Here is a 20,056-nt window from a genome sequence, read left to right on the forward strand (position 1 = left end):
GGGATGTCATTTCCCTATAGCTGTCTAAGGATTAAAGGACCCGCTCGTCAGAATTTGCAGTTAGCTAGGTTCGGTTATTTATAAATTAACCTGAAACGCCTTAAGCGCCTTTTGTCAGTATTGTATTCTGTTTTTCCACAGAGGTTATCAGTGGGGAATACTGCAGAGTGGGTGTGTATTAAATTGCATCAGTTACATTTTACATTTTCACTGAAGTGTGCCATTTTAGAACCAATTAGATTCTGAATACAACAGACTAACTTAGATTGTCCAGAATGCATGAAAGAAATGTTTATATATATATATTGTTTGGATGATCCGTTTAAATTAGGTTGCCACATTGCGCCACCTAGCGCATCACATAAATATTTCATGGAAAAGGGAAATGATGGAATGGAGCAGGTCAGTAGCTTAAAGGGAAGTTTTTTTGTAAGTCTTGCGTGGTGTTGACATCTTGCTTAAATCAAGAACACAATTGTTGATTTGCATGCTTATTCTGTTAAATCTTTTGGACAATGGCATATATTTTATTTTGTATGTATATGTTTATTTTACACAACTAAGTACAATATATAGAATAAAAACAGAAACTTCTGGAAACATTCAGCAGGGCAGGCAGCATCTGTGGACATGGACCTGAAATGTTCACTCTGTTTCTCTCTCCACAGATGCTGCCTGACCTGCTGAGTGTTTCCAGCATTTTCTGCTTCTATTTCAGATTTCCAGCATCCGCAGTATTTTGCTTTTGTTACAATATATGGAATGGCACCCTGTTTGCACAGATCCATCTGTATGTAATTACATTCAGCGATAAATATCATAGTGCAAAGTCATCCTTTACTTCCCCATGTTTGATGCATTTTATGACTTGATACATTGTAATGAAAAACATGAAGATTCATACTATTGTGCAAAAATGTGGTTGACCCAACAGCTGTTAGATTTTACTACTTGTAGGGTCTAACATAACTCCAATTTATTGTCAGCAGATACGAAAATGTTTATTTCTACCCAAACTCTCACAGTATCCCAACTGAAGGGATAGTATTTGAAAACTAATAATTTTAATTAAGTTAAACTTTAACTTATGAATGAATATGTATCGTACGTATTAATTCTAAAACGTTTTGGTGAAGTCACGCTGTACTTCTAAATACGTTTAAAATGCATGATGTATAAATGCGATTTTTACATTATAATAAATTCAGTCGATCTTAATAAAACCTTATTCTGGTTAAAATTACCCCTCCCTCCAGATTTATAATTTTTAATGCATTTTGGTCCCATTAACCTCAACATTCCGTGAGGTGAAAGATAAACTGATCTTCTCAGAGCTTTCCATACAAGTTTAGGGATTGCCAGAAATCCCTGACATCTTTCTCCAGTTAATGTACGGTCAGTACAAAACCAGGACTGAATGCAGACTTTATGGAAACATTATTAATGTTAAGAGCTTGCAGTGTGCACAATGTTGTGAAACAGAAGGAGTGCGTTTTCAATGACACTTGTGTGGCTGTGTCGCACGCTTCAATTTCCAAGGTTGTTTTCCTTTCCTCTTTCCTGAGACCGCCGGGCGTCACATGGAAGTTTTTGATGAATGTGTAAATGTAACAGTGCCTTTCCCACAGTTTATTCCATGTGGTTGCTCCCCGCAACATTTAGTCAACACGGACCGCCTGCCCTCCCATGCCCTCTACTGCCCTCCCCGACTCGGCTGCCTCCTTGATTTATTCGAATCGCCCAGCTGACGGGAAACTACCCCCCACCCCACTTCTTAAACATTAGCTTCAAACTCGCCGAAATCTGAGGAAAACAATGTTCATTTCTCCTCTTGTTGACGGATTGATGCCTCTGAAGTGACGAGGAAAAAACTTTTTTTTTAAAAAAGGGAAACGAAGTAGTGGTACAACGGCGTGAGCTGCTGGTAATAGGTTAAATAAAAAGGTATCGCTGAAGTAAAATGACCGAAGAGGGAAAGTCGGAGAGTAAAGGAGAAATTAGCGGCAAAGATTTGGAGAAGCAGCTTCGCCTTCGAGTTTGTGTTTTGACTGAAATCCTGAAGACTGAGAGGGATTATGTGGAGACACTGGAGTTTCTCGTCTCCGTAAGTTTACAAACATTTGTTGCTTTTTAAACTATCTCTTTCTAACTTGAACAAGTTTCATAGACCTGTTTAAGTTACAGCTGTAGTAATGTATATTTTTGTCAGCGTCACAAAGGTCTTCAAAAACTGAGTTGCTATAGTGAAGTTTGGTTAAAGTCGAATGATAGATTGTGTTTGAGAGAACGTGCTGCTATTATTAATTTGTTAATAAGCCAGGTGAAAGTTTATGAATCTCGCTCAATGTGTTATAATCAGATAATTGATTGATTTAATATTGATTGGCGAATCGTTGGAAGAGTAAAAATCTGTCACATTTAATTTTGCATACATAGCACGTATGACTGAGTGAAGACAAAATAGATCCACTTTTTAATCATTTCTGAAGACCACCCCCCTTAAAAGTATTGCAGTAAAGGTCCTGGTATGGTTACAAGTCCAAACACGTTGCTCATCATAAAGCGATACCTGTAAACGCCAATCTGTGCCCCACGACATATATGGCACAAACTTCATTCTTATTTTTTTGAGCGCCAAATAAATGTTGTGATAGTTCAGGTTTTGTGTTTACCATTTCAATGGGCTCTAACAGTTACATTTCGGATTGCTGTGGTCGGCGTCGTACACAGCTTTCCCCCATGTGGTTGAATGTCCTGATCAGCTTTATAATCAAGAGCAGTCCTACTGTTCCATATTGTGGCAATGGCGACCCAGTCTGCAGAATAAATACAGTTCAGGTGCCTTCTAAGAAATACCGAAAATGCCAACAATGTTTTTATCAGTAGAAACTGTGCAGATGGTGAGAAAATTTGCACAGCACAATGAGTAGCCCTGCGGGAAATGCTTGGAAAAAGGCGATTTGGCTTTTCTGTAATTAGAGAGGAAATGACGCGAATCCCGGGAATTTGGTGCCTATTTATACAAACTTTATTTCCGTACTTAAGGGAGCCCTGAGGGACTGGGAAAGAGACCAGACAATAGGCTGTGAAATGGTTGGTATCCTGAAGGAAAAATACAACAAAACCAAAAATGGGATTTCTTTTTGGACGCTTTTAACTGCCTTGTAAATTTCAGCGATAACATGGTCATGTAATTGAGTTACATTATATAATATCGTCGCAATTTAGAATGCCGTTAAGCGGGGCGAGGACGATTTTCAACGAGAATTCCCAATAAATCAGAAGAACAAAATCTGTTTTGAATGCCCAAACCCGACAGTTTGGGCATTCAGTTTACATCGTTAAAGTTGCAGTGTTAAACTGGCCCATTCACAAAATTAACATCATAATACTTGCAAACCGATATGTGTGTCGGCACTGCAAAGCCAGGCATTCCTCATACAAATAAACATTGCAGCAGATTCATATCGATCCAATTAGAAAACAGGATTTGACTTGGTTCTGACTTTCTGATTGAATAGTTAGATCTTGCCTAAACAGTCAGATAACTAGATTTTTTAGAAACTTGCCAGGTATATCTACACAATAAATTAAAAAAGTTACATTAGCACACAGTTCCTGTCAGTTTTTCCATTATAAATTCCCCTGCCCATGTTATATATAATATGTCCATCTGTAAAATTGTCATGCTGTAATTACACCCACCCACCAGTGGCGGCGTGGTAGCACCTTAGTTTTGTGTCTCCCAGCTCCCGAGCTTGTACTGCAGAGAAATACTCCACACAACTTCTCTGCTTCCCACATTTCTGTATGTTATGTTATTAACTATAATATACAATCAAAATATTATATAAAAATAAGTACAGAATACATAAATTTAAAGTGGGGACTGAATTACCTCTGCACACCCTGGTTCAACTATCCATTCCCTTCTAAGCCTGCTTCACCCAGAGACTACACTTATTTTGACTGTGTGTCATGCCATTGAAGATCAACTAATAATATATCACAAAACTTGTGTCAGTATGCATTTCCTGTCTACAAAAACTTACTTCCAATTGTCACGTTTATGTTAAACTTTTGAGTCAACCAAGGCCTGGTAGATGATAGTTCCAAGTGCAGACACAGGTAAGTGTGGGAAGTATAAGGATATGACAACATGGGAAAATAGTGACAAAGTAAATACATCAGTCTAGGGTGGGAACTTTTATGTATGAATGATAGGAGTCTTCAGGACAAAATAAGAGATTATTTAAGAAGGGAGGGAGGGAGAAACCAGGTATCCACAGACCTGTAAGTTTAACACCAATTATGGGAAGTTACTGAAATCTATAATTAGAGACAGTGACTGATCACTTGGGCAAGTATCCGCTGATCAACGAGAGCATGGACTTGTGAAGGGTAGGTCATGCGTGACTAATCGATAGTTGAAATTTTGAGGAGTTTGCTAGCATGGTGGAAAGGGGAGTGTCTATGGATGTTGTCTTAATGGACTTCCAAGAGGCATTTCGTAAGGTTCAGCATGAGAGATAATTAGCAAAAATGAAAGCGCATGGAATTGGAGGTAACCTTGTGACATGGATTGGTAATTGGTTGGGAGGTAGGAGACAGAGAGTAGAGGTAAAGATAATGTTCGCTGATTGGTGGGATGTGACAAGTGATGTTCCCCAGGGATTTGTACTGGGGCATCAGCTTTTCACCATATATGTTAATGACTTGGATGAAGGAATGCAGAGTTGTATAAACAAGTTTGCAGATGGTACTGTTAGGAGTCATAGTAAGTTGTGTGGATGGGAGCAGGAAGTTACAAAGGGACATAAACAGACTAGAGATATAGACTCAACAAAGAAATGTAGACAGGCTGAGTGGGCAAAACCATAGCAGATGGAGTTCAATGTGGAGAGGTGTGAGGTCATCTACTTTAGATTCAAGAAAGACAAATCAGAACATTTTCTTAATGGTGAGAGACTAGAAGCTGTGGAGGAGCAAAGGGATGTTGGTGTCCATGTGCAAAAATCACTAAAGGCTAGAGCACAGGTACAAAAAGTGACCAAAAAGGTTAATAGAATGTTGGCCTTTATCTCAAGGGGGTTGTAATACAAAGGTGAGGAAGTTATGCTTCAGTTGTACAGACCCTTGGTCAGACCCCATCTGTAGTACTGCTCTCAGCTTTGGGCACTGAATCGCAGCAAAGATATATTGACCTTGGAGGGGTACGGTGCAGATTCATCTGAATGTTACCAGGGTTTAAAAGGTTAAATTATGAGGACAGGTTGCATAAACTTTGTTTGTATTCCCATTAGCAGGTTAAAGGATGATCTAATCAAGGTCTTTAAAATGATAAAGGGATTCGATAGGGTTGATACAGAAAAACTATTTCCTCTGATGGGGAATTCCAGAACAAGAGGGCATAATCTTAAAATTAGAGCTAGACCATTTAGGAGTGAAATCAGGAAGGACTTTCTCACATAATAGGTAGTAGAAATCCGGAACTCTCTTCCTCAAAAGACTGCGACTGCTAGGTCAATTGAAATTTTCAAGACTGGACCAATAGATCTTTGTTAGGTAAGAGTATCGCGTGATAGGGATCAAAGGCGGGTAAATAGAGTTAAGGTATAGATCAGCCATGTTCTAATTGAATGGTGGAACAGGCTCGAGGGGCTGAATGGCCTACTCCTGTTGCTATGATCCTATATCTGCAGGTTCTTGCTGGAGAGGGAGGTTATTATATCCTTGGCATCACGGAGACCCAGTTCGGTATTGACCTATTGTGGATGGGTGTGGAAAAGGTGGAAATCCTGTAGATAAGGATAAGCGACATAAGGGGAAGGAAATTAATTGTGGGCATCTGCTATTGATCGCCAGGTCAAGAGGAGAGAGTGGGCCAATAATTTTACCGCCAAATAAATGAAGCAAGTACAGGAACAGATGCAATTGTTATGGGTGACTTCAAATTATCAGAGAGCGATTGGGGAAATTATAAAACTTGCAATGTTGGATCCTAGGCACAATATTGGATCGTTACATGGGACAATTGGTCAAGGAACTATTGGACCTGATTTTAAGTAGCAATCAGGAGATGGTAGAGCAGCCTAGAGTCAGAACACTTTGGCAAAAAGTGGCCACAATAAGGTGAAGCTTAAAGTTAGGTTTTTGATGGGAAAGAGAATGACTACAATAAAAATATTCAACTTTAGAAGAGAAGATTTTGAGGGGATGAAAGGTGAGCTAAAGAAACTGACTGGACAACACTGTTAAGAACATAAGAAATAGGAGCAGGAGTAGGCCACATGGCCCCTCGGGCCTGTTCCACCATTCAATAAGATCATGGCTGATTTTCGACCACAACTCCATTTTCCCGCCCGATCCCCATATCCCTTGATTCCCCTAGAGTCCAAAAATCTGTCTATCTCAGCCTTGAAGATATTCAACGACTCAACATCCACAGCCCTCTGGGGTACAGAATTCCAAAGATTCACAACGTCCGCGTGAAGAAATTCCTCCTCATCTCAGTATTAAAGGAAAAAAGCATGGATAAAAAGTGGATCATGTTTGAAATACTATACACAGAGTACAGAACTGATGCATACCCCTAGGGAAAAAGGGTAACAGAGGGAAAAACCCAATGTGGGAAATCATAGGAGAAATACAGGGATAAGGGCAAAAAGAAAGATTGCTCTTGAAGTACTTTATAAAGCTACAAATAGCACAGTGGCTCGAGATAAATAACATGGTAAAACATGTTAAGTAACTGGTCAGGAGAGATAAAATTTTAAAAAAGAGGTTAGGATAACAGGGAATATTCTTCTTTTCTATGCTGATGGAGGAGACTATGGTTAGTCTCCCCAACAGAATTTCTGGGGTATTTGGAAATCAGAGGAAGTAACAAAATAAATAAATTTCAAATGAGGAAATTGTAGGAAGACAAGGCACTTGACCCAGGTGGCTAGCAAAATCGATCATGTTCTTGTGGTGATCCAGTGGAAAGGACTGTCCAGGGTCACAGTGGAGAATTGGTTAAGTATTTGAAGGAGTAAGTGATGCAGAGGTATTAGTTTTTGATACTGGACAGATGGAATGTAGAGTCCATTGCAATCCTGCATTTTCCCATGTTCTTGTATATTTTTCCATGGACAAATTCACTTTTTAGGCAGTTGTGATGTGTTTGCTGAAAACACAGTCCACAAACTCTGGAATGTAGCCCTTTGAAGGAACAAGAATCATTACCGGGAAGGCTTCCTGTAGATTCTGTGGAGACAGGCTGTCATCGTTGACCAATGAGTGGCAATGCCTGTAAAATCTGAACCCAGTTCTCATGTGGGGATGTCCCACATGTTGTCTTCGAAGGAAAGGGTTGATTGACAGCTCTGTGGCCAGGCAGAGAAGTATATTCAGGAGCTTCCTGCCAGTTCTGCATTTCTTCTTGTTCTATTGATGTAGAAGTGAACACTTGAAGGCTCTGTGGGAGTGGACTCAACTTCAATAAGCTTTGCGTTATGGATGCTGGTCCATGTTCAATGTTATCAAGAGAGTTAGTGAATCATTGCGTCTTTTATTATTTTGTGAACTGTGGAGCTATAAATTAAATGTTGTAATTGAATGAAATCTGCTGTGTTGATCTTCGACAAGTGTTTAATCCATACTTTTAATAAATCTAATTCTTAAGTTATAGCCAAAGCCAAACAGCATGATAAAGTGATTATTCTTCCACTATCCAAAGACTGGGTGAACATGAGAGAGCTTGTGACATTTGCAGTAAGCAAATTAGAATAACATGAGTTATTTCTGTTTGACCTGGGCAATGCTACATTATCAGATAATGTGTGAATGAGATGAGATGAGATTTTGATTTATAGGGAGCGAATGCTCACATACGGTTGTGTTACTTGGCACTGAGCATAAGAATCTTATCAGGAGAGATTCTGAAAATAATAACATTTGCTTTGTATGTGTCCTCCTGACAATTCAAATCTTACCTTACATAAGAACATAAGAAATAAGAGCAGGAGTAGACCAAACGGTCCATTGAACCTGCTCCGCCATTCAATAAGATCATGGCTGATCTTCTACCTCAACTCCACTTTTCTGCCCGATCTCCATATCCCTTGATTTCCTTAGAGTTCAAAAATCTATCGATCTCAGCCTTGAATATACTCAATGACTGAGCATCCACAGCCCTCTGGGATAGAGAATTCTAAAGATTCACAACCATCTGAGTGAAGAAATTTCTTCTCATCTCAGTCCTAAATGACTGACCCCTTATCCTAAGACTATGCCTCCTAGTTCTAGACTCTCCAACCAGGGGAAACAGCCTCTCAGCATTTACCCAGTCAAGCCGTCTCAGAATCTTATATGTTAATGAGCTCACCTCTCATTCTTCTAAATTCCAGAGAGTATAGGCCCATTCTACTCAATCTCTCCTCATAGAACAACCTCTCATCCCAGGACTCAATCTAGTGAACCTTCGTTGCACCGCCTCTAAGGCAGGTATATCCTTCCTTAGGTAAGGAGACCAAAACTGTACACAGTACTCCAGGTGTTGTCTCACCAAAGACCTGTACAATTGTAGCAAGACTTCCTTACTCATGTACTCCAACCCCCTTGCAATAAAGGCCAACATACCATTTGCCTTCCTAATTGCTTGCTGTACCTGCATGTTAACTTCTTGTGTTTCGCATACAAGGCACCCAAATCCCTCTGAACACCAACATTTAATAGTTTCTCACCCTTTAAAAAATATTCTGTTTTTCTATTCTTCCTACCAAATTGAATAACCTCACATTTCCCCACATTATACTCCATCTGCCACCTTCTTGCCCATTCACATAACCTGTCTATATACCTTTGCAGACTCTTTGTGTCCTCCTCACAGCTTACTTTCCCACCTAGCTTTGTATCGTCAGCAAACTCACTCTGCTCCAGGGTTGATTGTATGGTTATACACAAATCCCTCATGGCACCAACCAGTCCCTTCCCAAACTCCTCCAACTGATGGGAGTAGGAGGCTAAGTTTGAATGGGCACACAGTTTCAGGCACTGAGAAGGCACGGTGACAAAAAACTGTTAAGGGCTACTATATCTGCAATCATATAAATATCCACTCTAGTTCCTTTGATGGTTTATTGCTGCTCACTGATTTGTACAGATGTCTGCTAAGTTCATGGGAGGACATAAAGTACGGGGGGAAGAAAGGTGCCTGCAACAATTGAATATGGTTTTATGGAGCAGTATGCTTGGCAGAAAACACTAAATGGAGCCAAATATAATGTTAACGGCTATAGCTTGTCAGGATCAAGATCAGTTCAGTAGCAGGTTCTGTGGTCCTATGTGATCCATTTTATTAATATAAAATATACTTTCCTGTCTTTCCCATTTAATTGTTTATACCACCGTCTATTGAGTTGATGTTCTTAGTCCCTGGGGTTCTATCCCTTCTAGCCCTCACTTCAGGTAGACAACATGGGCGGATACTTCAGAAAACTTGGGGATTCTACCTGCTGCTGAACCCCCGCCGCCACCAAGGCTGCTCCTTCTTCATTCATTATTGCATCCTTTCATTTCCTGTAATATGAATGATCAAAATACATGTGGCTCTTTAATTATCTGCAGTGTTTCAAACGTAGCAGCACAACATGATTTCCGTCCCTCCGAATGGTGGTAAACTAAGGACCGGTGGTTTTACTGCTCTAGACCAATCCTGCATACATAATTAGAGCCACTTCAGGAAAAAAGCAGGGGGTTAACGGCTAGGTCACGTTGGCAGGTGGAAATCCAGCCCTGTCATTAACTCACCAATCGGAGGAAAATCCAGCCTAACGATCCCTGCATAAGAACAAGAATTCACATTGAGCAATCAGTAGGCATGCTGAAAGGAAGATTTAGATGTCTGCTTAGGATTATATCATGAATTGTTGTGACCTCTTGTGTCCCCCACAACTTCGCTATCCAGAAGGGCCTAGAGGTTGACATGCCAGACGAGGCTGAGGAGGAGGGAGAAGGAGATGGTAGATGGCTGAATATCAGATGTAGGAAGAGGAAGCAAGCAAAGCAAGTCCAACATCAGCAGTAGAACTGTGATTGAGACTTATTCAGGACATTGTCACTGAAGCCTAAACCACTGATGGCCAAAGCACATTTCCCTTCATAGAGAAGCTCCATTTCGACCAACAGACTTTTATATAAAGTTTCTCCTTTCTTCCTTGTATGAAACAGTGACTGGCAAACATAAAGTCACTACTGTCTTTAGATAAACACAAATTCACAATATAAACCATTCTAATAACTCAACAAAACCTATCTTAGAATATATACAAATAATTTTCACTGTGCAAACAACTGGTGACTTTGCTACTTTTCCTAATGCCTATTCTAACATTTTGTCTAAGTGCCACTTGGAGTTCAGGAGACTGGAATATCGATGGCTGTTCAGAAGTACTAAGAGTTTCTTGGGATGGAGATGACCCTTCACTCGGAGCCGTTGGGTGCTGAGATGGACCCACAATAGTTTGTGTATTTGATATTGACTCATCCTCAGACTGGCTCTGCTCTGTTTCTTCCACTTGTGAAGGCATCTGGGGGGACTTTCCAGACATATCTGTAGTGCTGCTTTCCTAAGGAAAAGCTTATCATCCTGATAAGCATCCTCAGAAATATTCCAATTCTTCCAAATTCTGCCCCGTAGGAATTGCTGTCAGTGCGGAATTATTCCCCTGTTGATTAAGAGGGACTGCACTCATATTCATTTTTTTCCCACCAAAAGAAGCTCCAGATGTCTTAGTTGTCAGAACACTGCTGATTTATTATTGCAGTAACAAAAATTGGTAGATTTCAGAGTGACCCTAAAGAAATCAGCAAAGTTCTTAAAATTCCAATGACATGATCAAAGAAAATTAAAATATACTGTACCATTTCAAGACCAGTATGATACTGTATCATACTGGTCTTGAAATGTACCCAGAATAGGTAACTGGATAGTATGGTGTATTAGCAAACTATTCTTTCAACTCTAATCTGCGTTCAGGTCCATTCAACGCTGATGGATGAAAGTCTCTCCGCATTCAGCTGTAGCGGTACTATGTGAGTTGTACCCAAGTTGCTTGTGGGTGTGAGTTCATTGAAGAAAAGATGGGTGGTATGGAATGTGGAAAAATTTGGTAGAGGGCTCTTGTGTGTGGTTTGAAGTTAAGAACATGGGTAAATGTTTTGTTCCCCAGTACTGATATTCTCCTACTTTAAATATAAAGCGATTCTTAGGGAATCATACTTTAAAACGGAAACAAGCATGCATGGAACACTCTAATTTTATAATCACATTATACATCTGAGATATCAATGAGATTATCTACAGCATTTTGCTCTTGGATTGTTAAGTTTCTTGCGTGAAGTAACAATGAGACAGCACTCAGAGGTATTACCTTCATGTTGAAAGTGCATTCATGGCACTATTGTGCACTGGAAATGTAAGGTTTTTAAGTAGTTCTGGTGAATTGAGGTTTCAGAATGAGGACATTGAACAGCAGAGGAAATGCTTCCTGATGCAAAAAATCAATATGCATCATCTCTCAATATTAAGAGGTGCCATGGGTAGTGAGAGTGAATTGTAATCTAGTTATATTAGGCATTCAGCTAGTTATGTTTTCAAAATTAGCTGGCTCATAAATTAGTGTTCATTTCAAACTGATTTTTGTTATTTGTTCTTGCGATATGGGCAATGCTGGCAACACTGCATTTATTGCCCATCCCTGAGAAGGTGGTAGTGGGCCTTCTCCTTGAATTGCTGCAGACCTTGTGGTGATCGTTGCGAGGTGGAGAATTCCAGGATTTTGACTCAGTGACGATGATAGAATGGTGATAAATGTCCAAGTCAGAATGGCATTTAACTGGGAGGGGAACGTACAGTGTTGGCATTCCTATGACCTTTCTGCTGTTGTCCTTCTTGATGGTAAAGGTTATGAGACTGGGAGGTGCTGTCGTGGTAAGCTTGGTGAATTGCTGCATTGCATCCTGTAGATAGTATATACTACAACCACAGTGCGCTGGTGATAGCGGGAGTGGACATTGAGTTCAGTGGCAGGTGTGCCATTCAAGTGGACTGCTCTGTTGTAAATGGGGTTGAGATTCTTAAGGGATGTTGTGACTGTACCCCTCCAGCCAAGTGGTGAGTATTCTGTCACACTCTTGACTTGAGCTTTACTGATGGTGGAGAGACCTTGATGGGACAGGAGATGGGCTATTCTTTAGAGTCCCCAGCCTCTGTTTTGCTCTTCTAGCCATGCTGTTGGTACAGCTGGGCCAGTTAAGCTTCTGGTCAATGGTGACCCCCAGAATGTTCATGATAGTATGTAGTCAGCAATGGTGGTGCCCTGAAGGTCAGGGGGGATGTGGTTGGGTACTCTATTGTATTGCAGATGGTCATTGGCTATTACTTATATAGTGCAAAGGTTACTTGTCACTTGGCAGTCCAAGTCGGGAGGCTGGCATGGGCTGCTTCATTATCAGAGGAGTTGTGAACACTGTAGAAACTTCATTGAACAGCCCCATTCCTAACATTCTGATGGAAGGAAGGTCATTGATTAAAGCAGCTGAACATTTTTGTGTCGAGGACGCTGCAGATAAGTATTGGGAATTTTAATATGGGTTTTCCTGTTGACAGTGTTTGACCTAAGATTTTTCAATGCATTTTGAAATGGAATATTGCAACCCACTTTTTTTATTATTATATTATACCATATCCCCTCCTCAATCCTTCTCCTGTTCCCCCCCCCCTCCTCCAGCCAATGTCCCTGCCTTCCTCTTCCCATCTCCCCTCCTCCACTATTCTCTCTGACCTTTCTGTTGCCCCTCTCTCTCTTCCTTTCCTATCCCAAACTTAGCCTTTCTAGTCTCCATAGTCATAGTTGACCTTGGTTCAATTATCCCCTGCCCTCCGACCCTGCTTAGCTTGAAGACCGTGCTTGGTCTGGACTCCGTGTGTGCATCGCCACAGGACATCATATAAATATATGTTTTGAATAAACAGCTATAAATAATTGTTTATATAGCAATAATAGATGGAATTTCGATGTACTTTCACATTCTGTCTGATTTTATCTTTGTCTGTCCAGTAGATTAGGTATTTGCATCAATGTTTATTTTCAGTTTAAATATTTAAAAATAAAATGTCTTTCTCAATGGTGTTTGCATATTTATGTAAACATCTGGTCACATCATGTTTCTGTCTCCTGTTTTGGATGAGTTACAGGCTCGTAAATTATTATCTGTGTCTGTTACATATGTTGTGTAGTTGACTGATGTTTTCTGTGACCAGTCCATTTATCTGTGGCATTTGAGCTCATTAATAGTTGGTACTTCAATGAGGTTTCATCACAAGAAATAGTTTCTGCACCTCTTTGTTAGTTTTTTCCCAGAATCTTACACTGATTTACACATTTTAACAGCTATTGCACATTTGATTTACGTTGCACTTTTAGGAGCAAATATCACTGATGCAATTGTTGTAAACTAGTATTGTAAAGTTACAGATGCTGCGATCAGATTTTTTTCCTGGTGGTGGCAATGGAAGTCAAAGGGGAAAGGGAGAATTGACTGGGCTTGGGAACTTGGAAACTACCTTCCCTTGTCCAGCATGCACTTTGGTTAGTTGCAATTCTGGTGGAGAGTGTATTCCTGTCTTTTCTTTCCTGTTAGCCTGCTTCTCTCTCTCTTAAGGAATGTTCTATGGTGGTGTTGTATAAACCTCCTGGAAGAGGACTTAACCTCTTTACCTTTTAGTCTAAGGGGAATGTATTTAACTGAAATATACTTAACGACCCATGGGGCAGAAATGTTATACGAGACTGTCAAACTTTTTGGTTTGGAAGTGTTCATCAGTTACTTAATCTGTCACTATCAATAGTATTATACTTCCCTCGTGGACAGCTCCCAGTGTTCTAAATTAATGTTATATGTAACCATCATGTTGTTTATGTCTTTACACCCCCAAACAGTTGCTCTGAAATCCATATTTCCAACTTAAACTTTTTTTAATGTGAAGCTAATTTGCTACCATCTTGACTTTAGCCGAACAGAAATAACAATCATTGGCCTAGAAATTGGGCCGTGTAGCGCCCTACTAGGACCACAAAATGGCAGACAAGAAGCGTGCGCACACATCTGGCCAGAAGTGCATCGACCACCATGTTGGGGTTCGGATAAACAAAAGGCGTCCTTTACTCACGCCTGAAGCAGGTGTTAGCCCGTTTGCATATGCAAATAAGAGCCCGAACTCCTGTTTGAGGTCCCCTCTCCCTGATTGGTTTGTTCTGAGGGAGCCAGCGCCATCGCCTACAACAAAGAAGGTGGGTAACTTACCTGAATGAGGAGCAGGAGTGCTCTTCCCGACCTCACATTAAATGAGCCAATCACCGCAGCCGAATCCCCGCCCCATCCTCCTGGCCCCATGACCCCTGATCTCCCTCCCCTGGCTCCCGCGACTCTTAGCCCGTGGCTCTGCACTCTGGGCCCAATCCCTGGACCCATTTACCTGATTTAAGTGGGTTTCTTACCAGTCCCTGCTTCTTACCACGCCGGCTCTATTACAATGTACAGATGGGCGCTCCTGAATTTCTAGGCCATTAAGTCTTTAATAAGGACCTAAACTACAAATCCAACTTCAAGGCAATTATTTTGAGTAGGCGTTTCTTCTTGAGACAGTGAGAAGCCCTATGATGAGGCACTTGAATAATGTGATTGGAGGACTCTGGGTTTCTATGGAAGGATGGGCAGAATTATCTCCATTATCTTTGTGAAGTTCTTTGTAGAAGACGCTAAGTGACTATGTGCATACTCAACAATGTAATCAAATAAGAATAAACAATGTTCCATATAATATATAGTTTACAGGCTAGTGTAAAAAATTAAACACCCATAATTAATCACCGGTTTATGCACTATTGTGAACTATTACAAGAGTGCAAAAATATTTCAGGTTTATGATCTAAACATTTTCTATTAACCTGTTGCTAGTATATTATTCAAATTCTACACAAGACTAGGAATTTGGAACAAAGAGATTACGATCAGGGCCCTTTTTCTGAAAAAATCCAATAAACTCCCTTATCTAGAGTTATCTTGATGATTCATCTCTTGGATCTTTCTCCGCCTGCTTCCAGTATTCTCAGTACTACATACATTTCTGCTGCTGATACCATGTACATAAGATCACAAGATAATTATGACTGAGGAAGGCTGCTCAGCAAATTTTAATTCATCTATCTAGAAAGACTTTTAAGCCCCCAAATTGCAATATCCAAATTATTTCTTTTCAATGATTCTAGGGTGTTTGCCTCCACTGGTCTATCCTAGAGTCCATTCTGTTTATTGATTACTCTTTGCATGAAGAACTTCCTGATATCAGTCCTAAATTTGCCTTTTACCAGCTGGAATCTTGAGCCCCCTTGTCCTACTCTCTCAGTTTAGTTTAAAGTAATTTTCCAGATTTAACTTATCCCTAGCATTTACTATCTTATATACCTTGCTAAGATCACGTCTCAGATGCCCTTTTCAAGGCTGAAAAGCCTAAGTTTCTTCCGTCTTTTCTCATAATAGACCTTTGACACTAGGAATCCGCCTCATGGCTCTTCTTGGCACTATCTCCAGCACTTGAATGCCTCCTTTATATCTTACTGACCAGAGCACTGTACAGTTTGATTGTAACTTTCTCTGACTTGTCCTCTACTGTCTTGGCTGTATAACTCAACATGCTATCGGCTTTGTTGGGTTCTGCTTTGCATTGGGTTCAACCATCATTCCTGTGCTCGCTGACCTACATTGGCTCCTGGTCTAGCAACGTATTGATTTTAAAATTCTCATCCTTGTTTTCATATCCCTCCATGGCCTCGCCCCTCCCTATCTCTGTAACCTCCTCCAGCCCTACAACCCAGAAATGGGGATGTTCGCTGATGATTGCACAGTGTTCAGTTCCATTTGCAACCCCTCAGATAATGAACAGTCCGTGCCCGCATGCAGCAAGACCTGGACAACATCCAGGCTTGGACTGATAAGTGGCAAGTAGCATTCGCGCCAGACAAGTACCAGGCAATGACCATCTCCAACAAGAGAGAGTCTAACCACTTCCCCTTGACATTCAACGGCATTACCATCACTGAATCCCCCACCATCAAAATCCTGGGGGCCACCATGGGCCACCATTGACCAGCCATATAAATACTGTGGCTACAAGAGCAGGTCAGAGGTTGGGTATTCTGCGGCGAGAGACTCATTTACTGACTCCCCAAAGCCTTTCCACCATCTACAAGGCACAAATCAGGATTGTGATGGAATACTCTCCACTTGCCTGGATGAGTGCAGCTCTAACAACACTCAAGAAACTTGACGCCATCCAGGACAAAGCAGCCCGCTTAATTGGCACCCCATCCACCACCCTAAACATTCATTCCCTTCACTACTGGTGCACTGTGGCTGCAGTGTGTACCATCCACAGGATGCACAGCAGCAACTCAGCAAGTCTTCTTCGACAGCACCTCCCAAACCCGCGACCTCTACCACCTAAAAGGACAAGGGCAGCAGGCACATGGGAACACCACCACCTGCACATTCCCCTCCAAGTCACACACCATCCCGACTTGGAAATATATCGCCGTTCCTTCATCGTCGCTGGGTCAAAATCCTGGAACTCCCTACCTAACAGCACTGTGGGAGAACCTTCACCACATGGACTGCAGTGGTTCAAGAAGGCGGCTCACCACCTTCTTCTCAAGGGCAATTAGGGATGGGCAATAAATGCTGGCCTCGCCAGTGACGCCCACATCCCATGAAAGAATAAAAAAAACCTCCGAGATCTTTGCGCTCCTCCAATTCTGGCCTCTTGTGCATCCTTGATTTTCTTCACTCCACCATTGCCGGCTGTGCCTTCAGCTACCTAAGCCCTAAGCTCTGGAATTCCTTCCCAAAACCTCTCTGTCTCTCTACTTCTCCTCCTTTTAAGATGCTCCTTGAAACCTACCTCTTTGACCAAGCTTTGGTCACCTGTTCTAATATCTCCTTATGTGGTTAGGTGTCAAATTTTGTTTGATAACAATCCTGCGAAGCACCTTGGGACGCTTTACTACGTTAAAGGCACTATATAAATGCAAGTTTGTTGTTGTTCAGATGACATGTTGAGTGTCGAGTCTAGTTAGACTCCTAGTTCTTTTCCAACTTCATCGTTGGCTGTTTTGATACCATTCATGGAATATGTGTGTGCCCCATTTCTCCTTCCTATGCACAGTACTTAACATACGTCTGCATTAAATTTCATTGGCCATTGTTATACCAACCCATTCTGTAGTTTCTGAGCTGCTGTCTCCAATTCCACTGCCCCTCCTAGTTTGGTATCATCTGCAACTTTGAACAATTTGCATTGAGTTTCTGAACTCAAGTGAATGATGTAAATTAGATACGGTATTGGTCTCAACATTGCTCTTTGGTTCACCCCACTCAGTACCTCCTCTCACTCGAATAACAAGTACCTGTTGTTTTCTACTCTCGGCCAGTTTCTTATCGATTCCCAAGATTTACCCTGGATATCCACATCTTTGACCTTAACTGATAGCCTTTTATAAAAACTTTGTCAGATGCTCTTTTGAAGTCTGGGTACACCATGTCATAGACTTTCCACAGTCTACTGGCTTGTCATTGCTGCAAAAAAGTCAGAGGCTGGTCAGGCAGGACCTTCTTCTGATTCCCTCTTGACTGCTGTTTACTAGGTTATTCTTGTACAGATATTCTTCAAGTTTACTCATGATAATAGATTCTATTATTTTATACAGAATTGAAGTAAGACTAATGGGCCACTAGTTGCCTCTATCTTTTCTGTTGCCCTTTATGATTCTTGGCACCAAGTTAGCCTATTTCCAATCTACTTCCAGTGTCCGGTGACTCCCTCATAATAATTGTTAGTGCTTTGACAAATCTCTTCTGTAGTTTCTTTTAGCACTCTGAGATAAACAATATCTAGCCCTAGGGATGTATTGGTTTTGAGCCTTTTTAGCACTTCTAGAACTTCCATCTCATTTATATCAAAGTCACTAATTTTGTAGTACTTAAAGAAAGCGTTGCTTTTGTTTTAGATACACAGTGCTGATAGTAAACTTTAAAATGTAATATATAAAAATGGTTTATAAACCAGTACACTCCTCTGGAAACAAAAATTGGAATACTGTAGCATCTGCCTCATGATGCTGAACTATGTTAGACATCATAATCCAATAGAATAACTTATTTTCCTTAACGTGCCACTTCAGGCATCACAACTGGGCCCAGCATGTATGATGCACAGCATTCAGAAACAAATGCTAACTTCAATGCTGTAATTCAAGAAAGGGGTCTACTGACATTAATAATCTGTTCTGACTTTACTCTTTTGGTTTATGATGTCATCAGCTCTTGCTCCATAGAATTATGGCCTTGTAATTCATTCTCAGTTGGCTTCATGCAGAAATCAGCCAAGTCTTTCTTTCAGTATTTGTCAGTACACTAACTGAAGAATATCACATTCTCCACTGATCATGGACAGCCTTTCTGCCTTTCTTCATGCCTGTCTAGCAGGAACTTTAATTAAACAAATTAATGCTACAGCGTTCCTGCTATAGAAAAAATCCCCAAACTACTTTGCTAATCATACAAAATCAGGAGATGTCTGCCCATTTCCATAGTTGATATTTCACAGAACCAGATAGTTAACTGAAAATGGCAATATTTTTGAACATTAATATCAAGGAATGCTTAGTTTTTCCATACATGTCATTTGATACTAAAAGAAGAAAAAAAGACCAAATTTTGCAGAGTCTGTCCATTGTCGCACAAATAGAACCATTTAGCTGAGAAACCCCCATGTATTAAATAGCTCCACTGCTCCATTCAGTGGAATTTGAAAATAAATGATTTTAGACCTAGGCATCACGTGTTGCATGTTCATTTGAAGCTGTTATGCTTGCTGGACTTAATTGTCAGAGACCGAGAATCTCTGTGGTGTATTGATTCGTTCAGTTCTTTCTACTGGCAGGAAGTTGGAACACAGACTGTGGTAAAATTCAACTGCTCCCATAATGTGGAAAAATATGAAGCACATAAGAAATATATGCCAATCCAAAAATATGATGTACAATGTGCATTTGGAAATGGAGAAATAGTAGGCCATCTTTGGCACTTCCTTACAGCACTACTTAGTGGAATGTTGCAATGCCCCCCCCCCCCCCCCAAATAAGGACCAATCTGTTCACACACAACATTGAAAGAGGAGCTGTCTATCTAAAACTCTATAATGTGGGCTATTGGGGGGCAAATCACCATTGTGCCACTTACCCCTTGGAAAGCTACATTCAAAATCTCACTTCTTAAGCTTAATGTCACCCAAAGCTGGACAGCCTTGTGGCCACACTTGATCCATATCTGTAAGATAAAGTATATTTAGTGCATGTGAACCATGACGTTAACCGATTGTACCCAATGTATAAATAAACATTTTTTTTCCCTGTTTGATTTCTTGAAAAGAATTAACATATTAGTGCATTGGAATAAGAAGATAATTGGAGGCTACACACAAGATAAATTCGTACATAACATTAGTGAGGCCACAGTTTTGGGCACCCCATAGAGCACAAGAATAAAGTAGTATTTATAAAAAGTGTTGGTTGGGCTACTCTATGCAGTTTTGGGCACCCCATCATAAACATTAAAAGCGTATAAAGTGTACTGCATAGATTCACCAGGGTGATGCCAGGGTTGGGAAACTATAGTTATGTGGAGAGAGATATTTGAACTATTTCCACTGAAGCAGAGAAGGCTAAGAGAAGATTTAATAGAGGTTTCTAAAACCTCTATTTTCTCTGGTTAGGGAGTTAGTGATAAGGGGTCATTAATTTAAAAGGAGTGAGGAGAGAGGTTAAGAATACTTTCTTTATTCAGAGGATTGCCTGGAGGATGGAATGCTTTGCCAGAGGGAGTGGTTGCGGCTGAGACCAATGCATCTTTTAAGTCAAAATTGGCTAAATGAAGCAGAGGAAGATGCAGAGCTATG

The 20,056-nt window shown here is 40.7% G+C and overlaps 1 protein-coding gene across 4 annotated transcripts in view; it reads left to right on the forward strand.

Annotated features, from left to right (window-relative positions):
* Positions 1–1,631: 1,631 nt before the first annotated feature.
* The window catches only part of prex2 (phosphatidylinositol-3,4,5-trisphosphate-dependent Rac exchange factor 2), a 428,462-nt gene continuing 410,037 nt past the window's right edge, over positions 1,632–20,056 (forward strand). For all 4 annotated transcript variants that reach the window (XM_067980312.1, XM_067980313.1, XM_067980315.1 and 1 more), the window contains exon 1: positions 1,632–2,104. In XM_067980312.1, coding sequence (XP_067836413.1) covers positions 1,961–2,104 — 144 coding nt within the window. In that variant the 5' untranslated portion in view covers positions 1,632–1,960. The remainder of the gene's footprint in view (positions 2,105–20,056) is intronic.

Source organism: Heptranchias perlo, chromosome 3 (genome assembly GCF_035084215.1).
Source record: "Heptranchias perlo isolate sHepPer1 chromosome 3, sHepPer1.hap1, whole genome shotgun sequence".
Taxonomy (NCBI): domain Eukaryota; kingdom Metazoa; phylum Chordata; class Chondrichthyes; order Hexanchiformes; family Hexanchidae; genus Heptranchias; species Heptranchias perlo.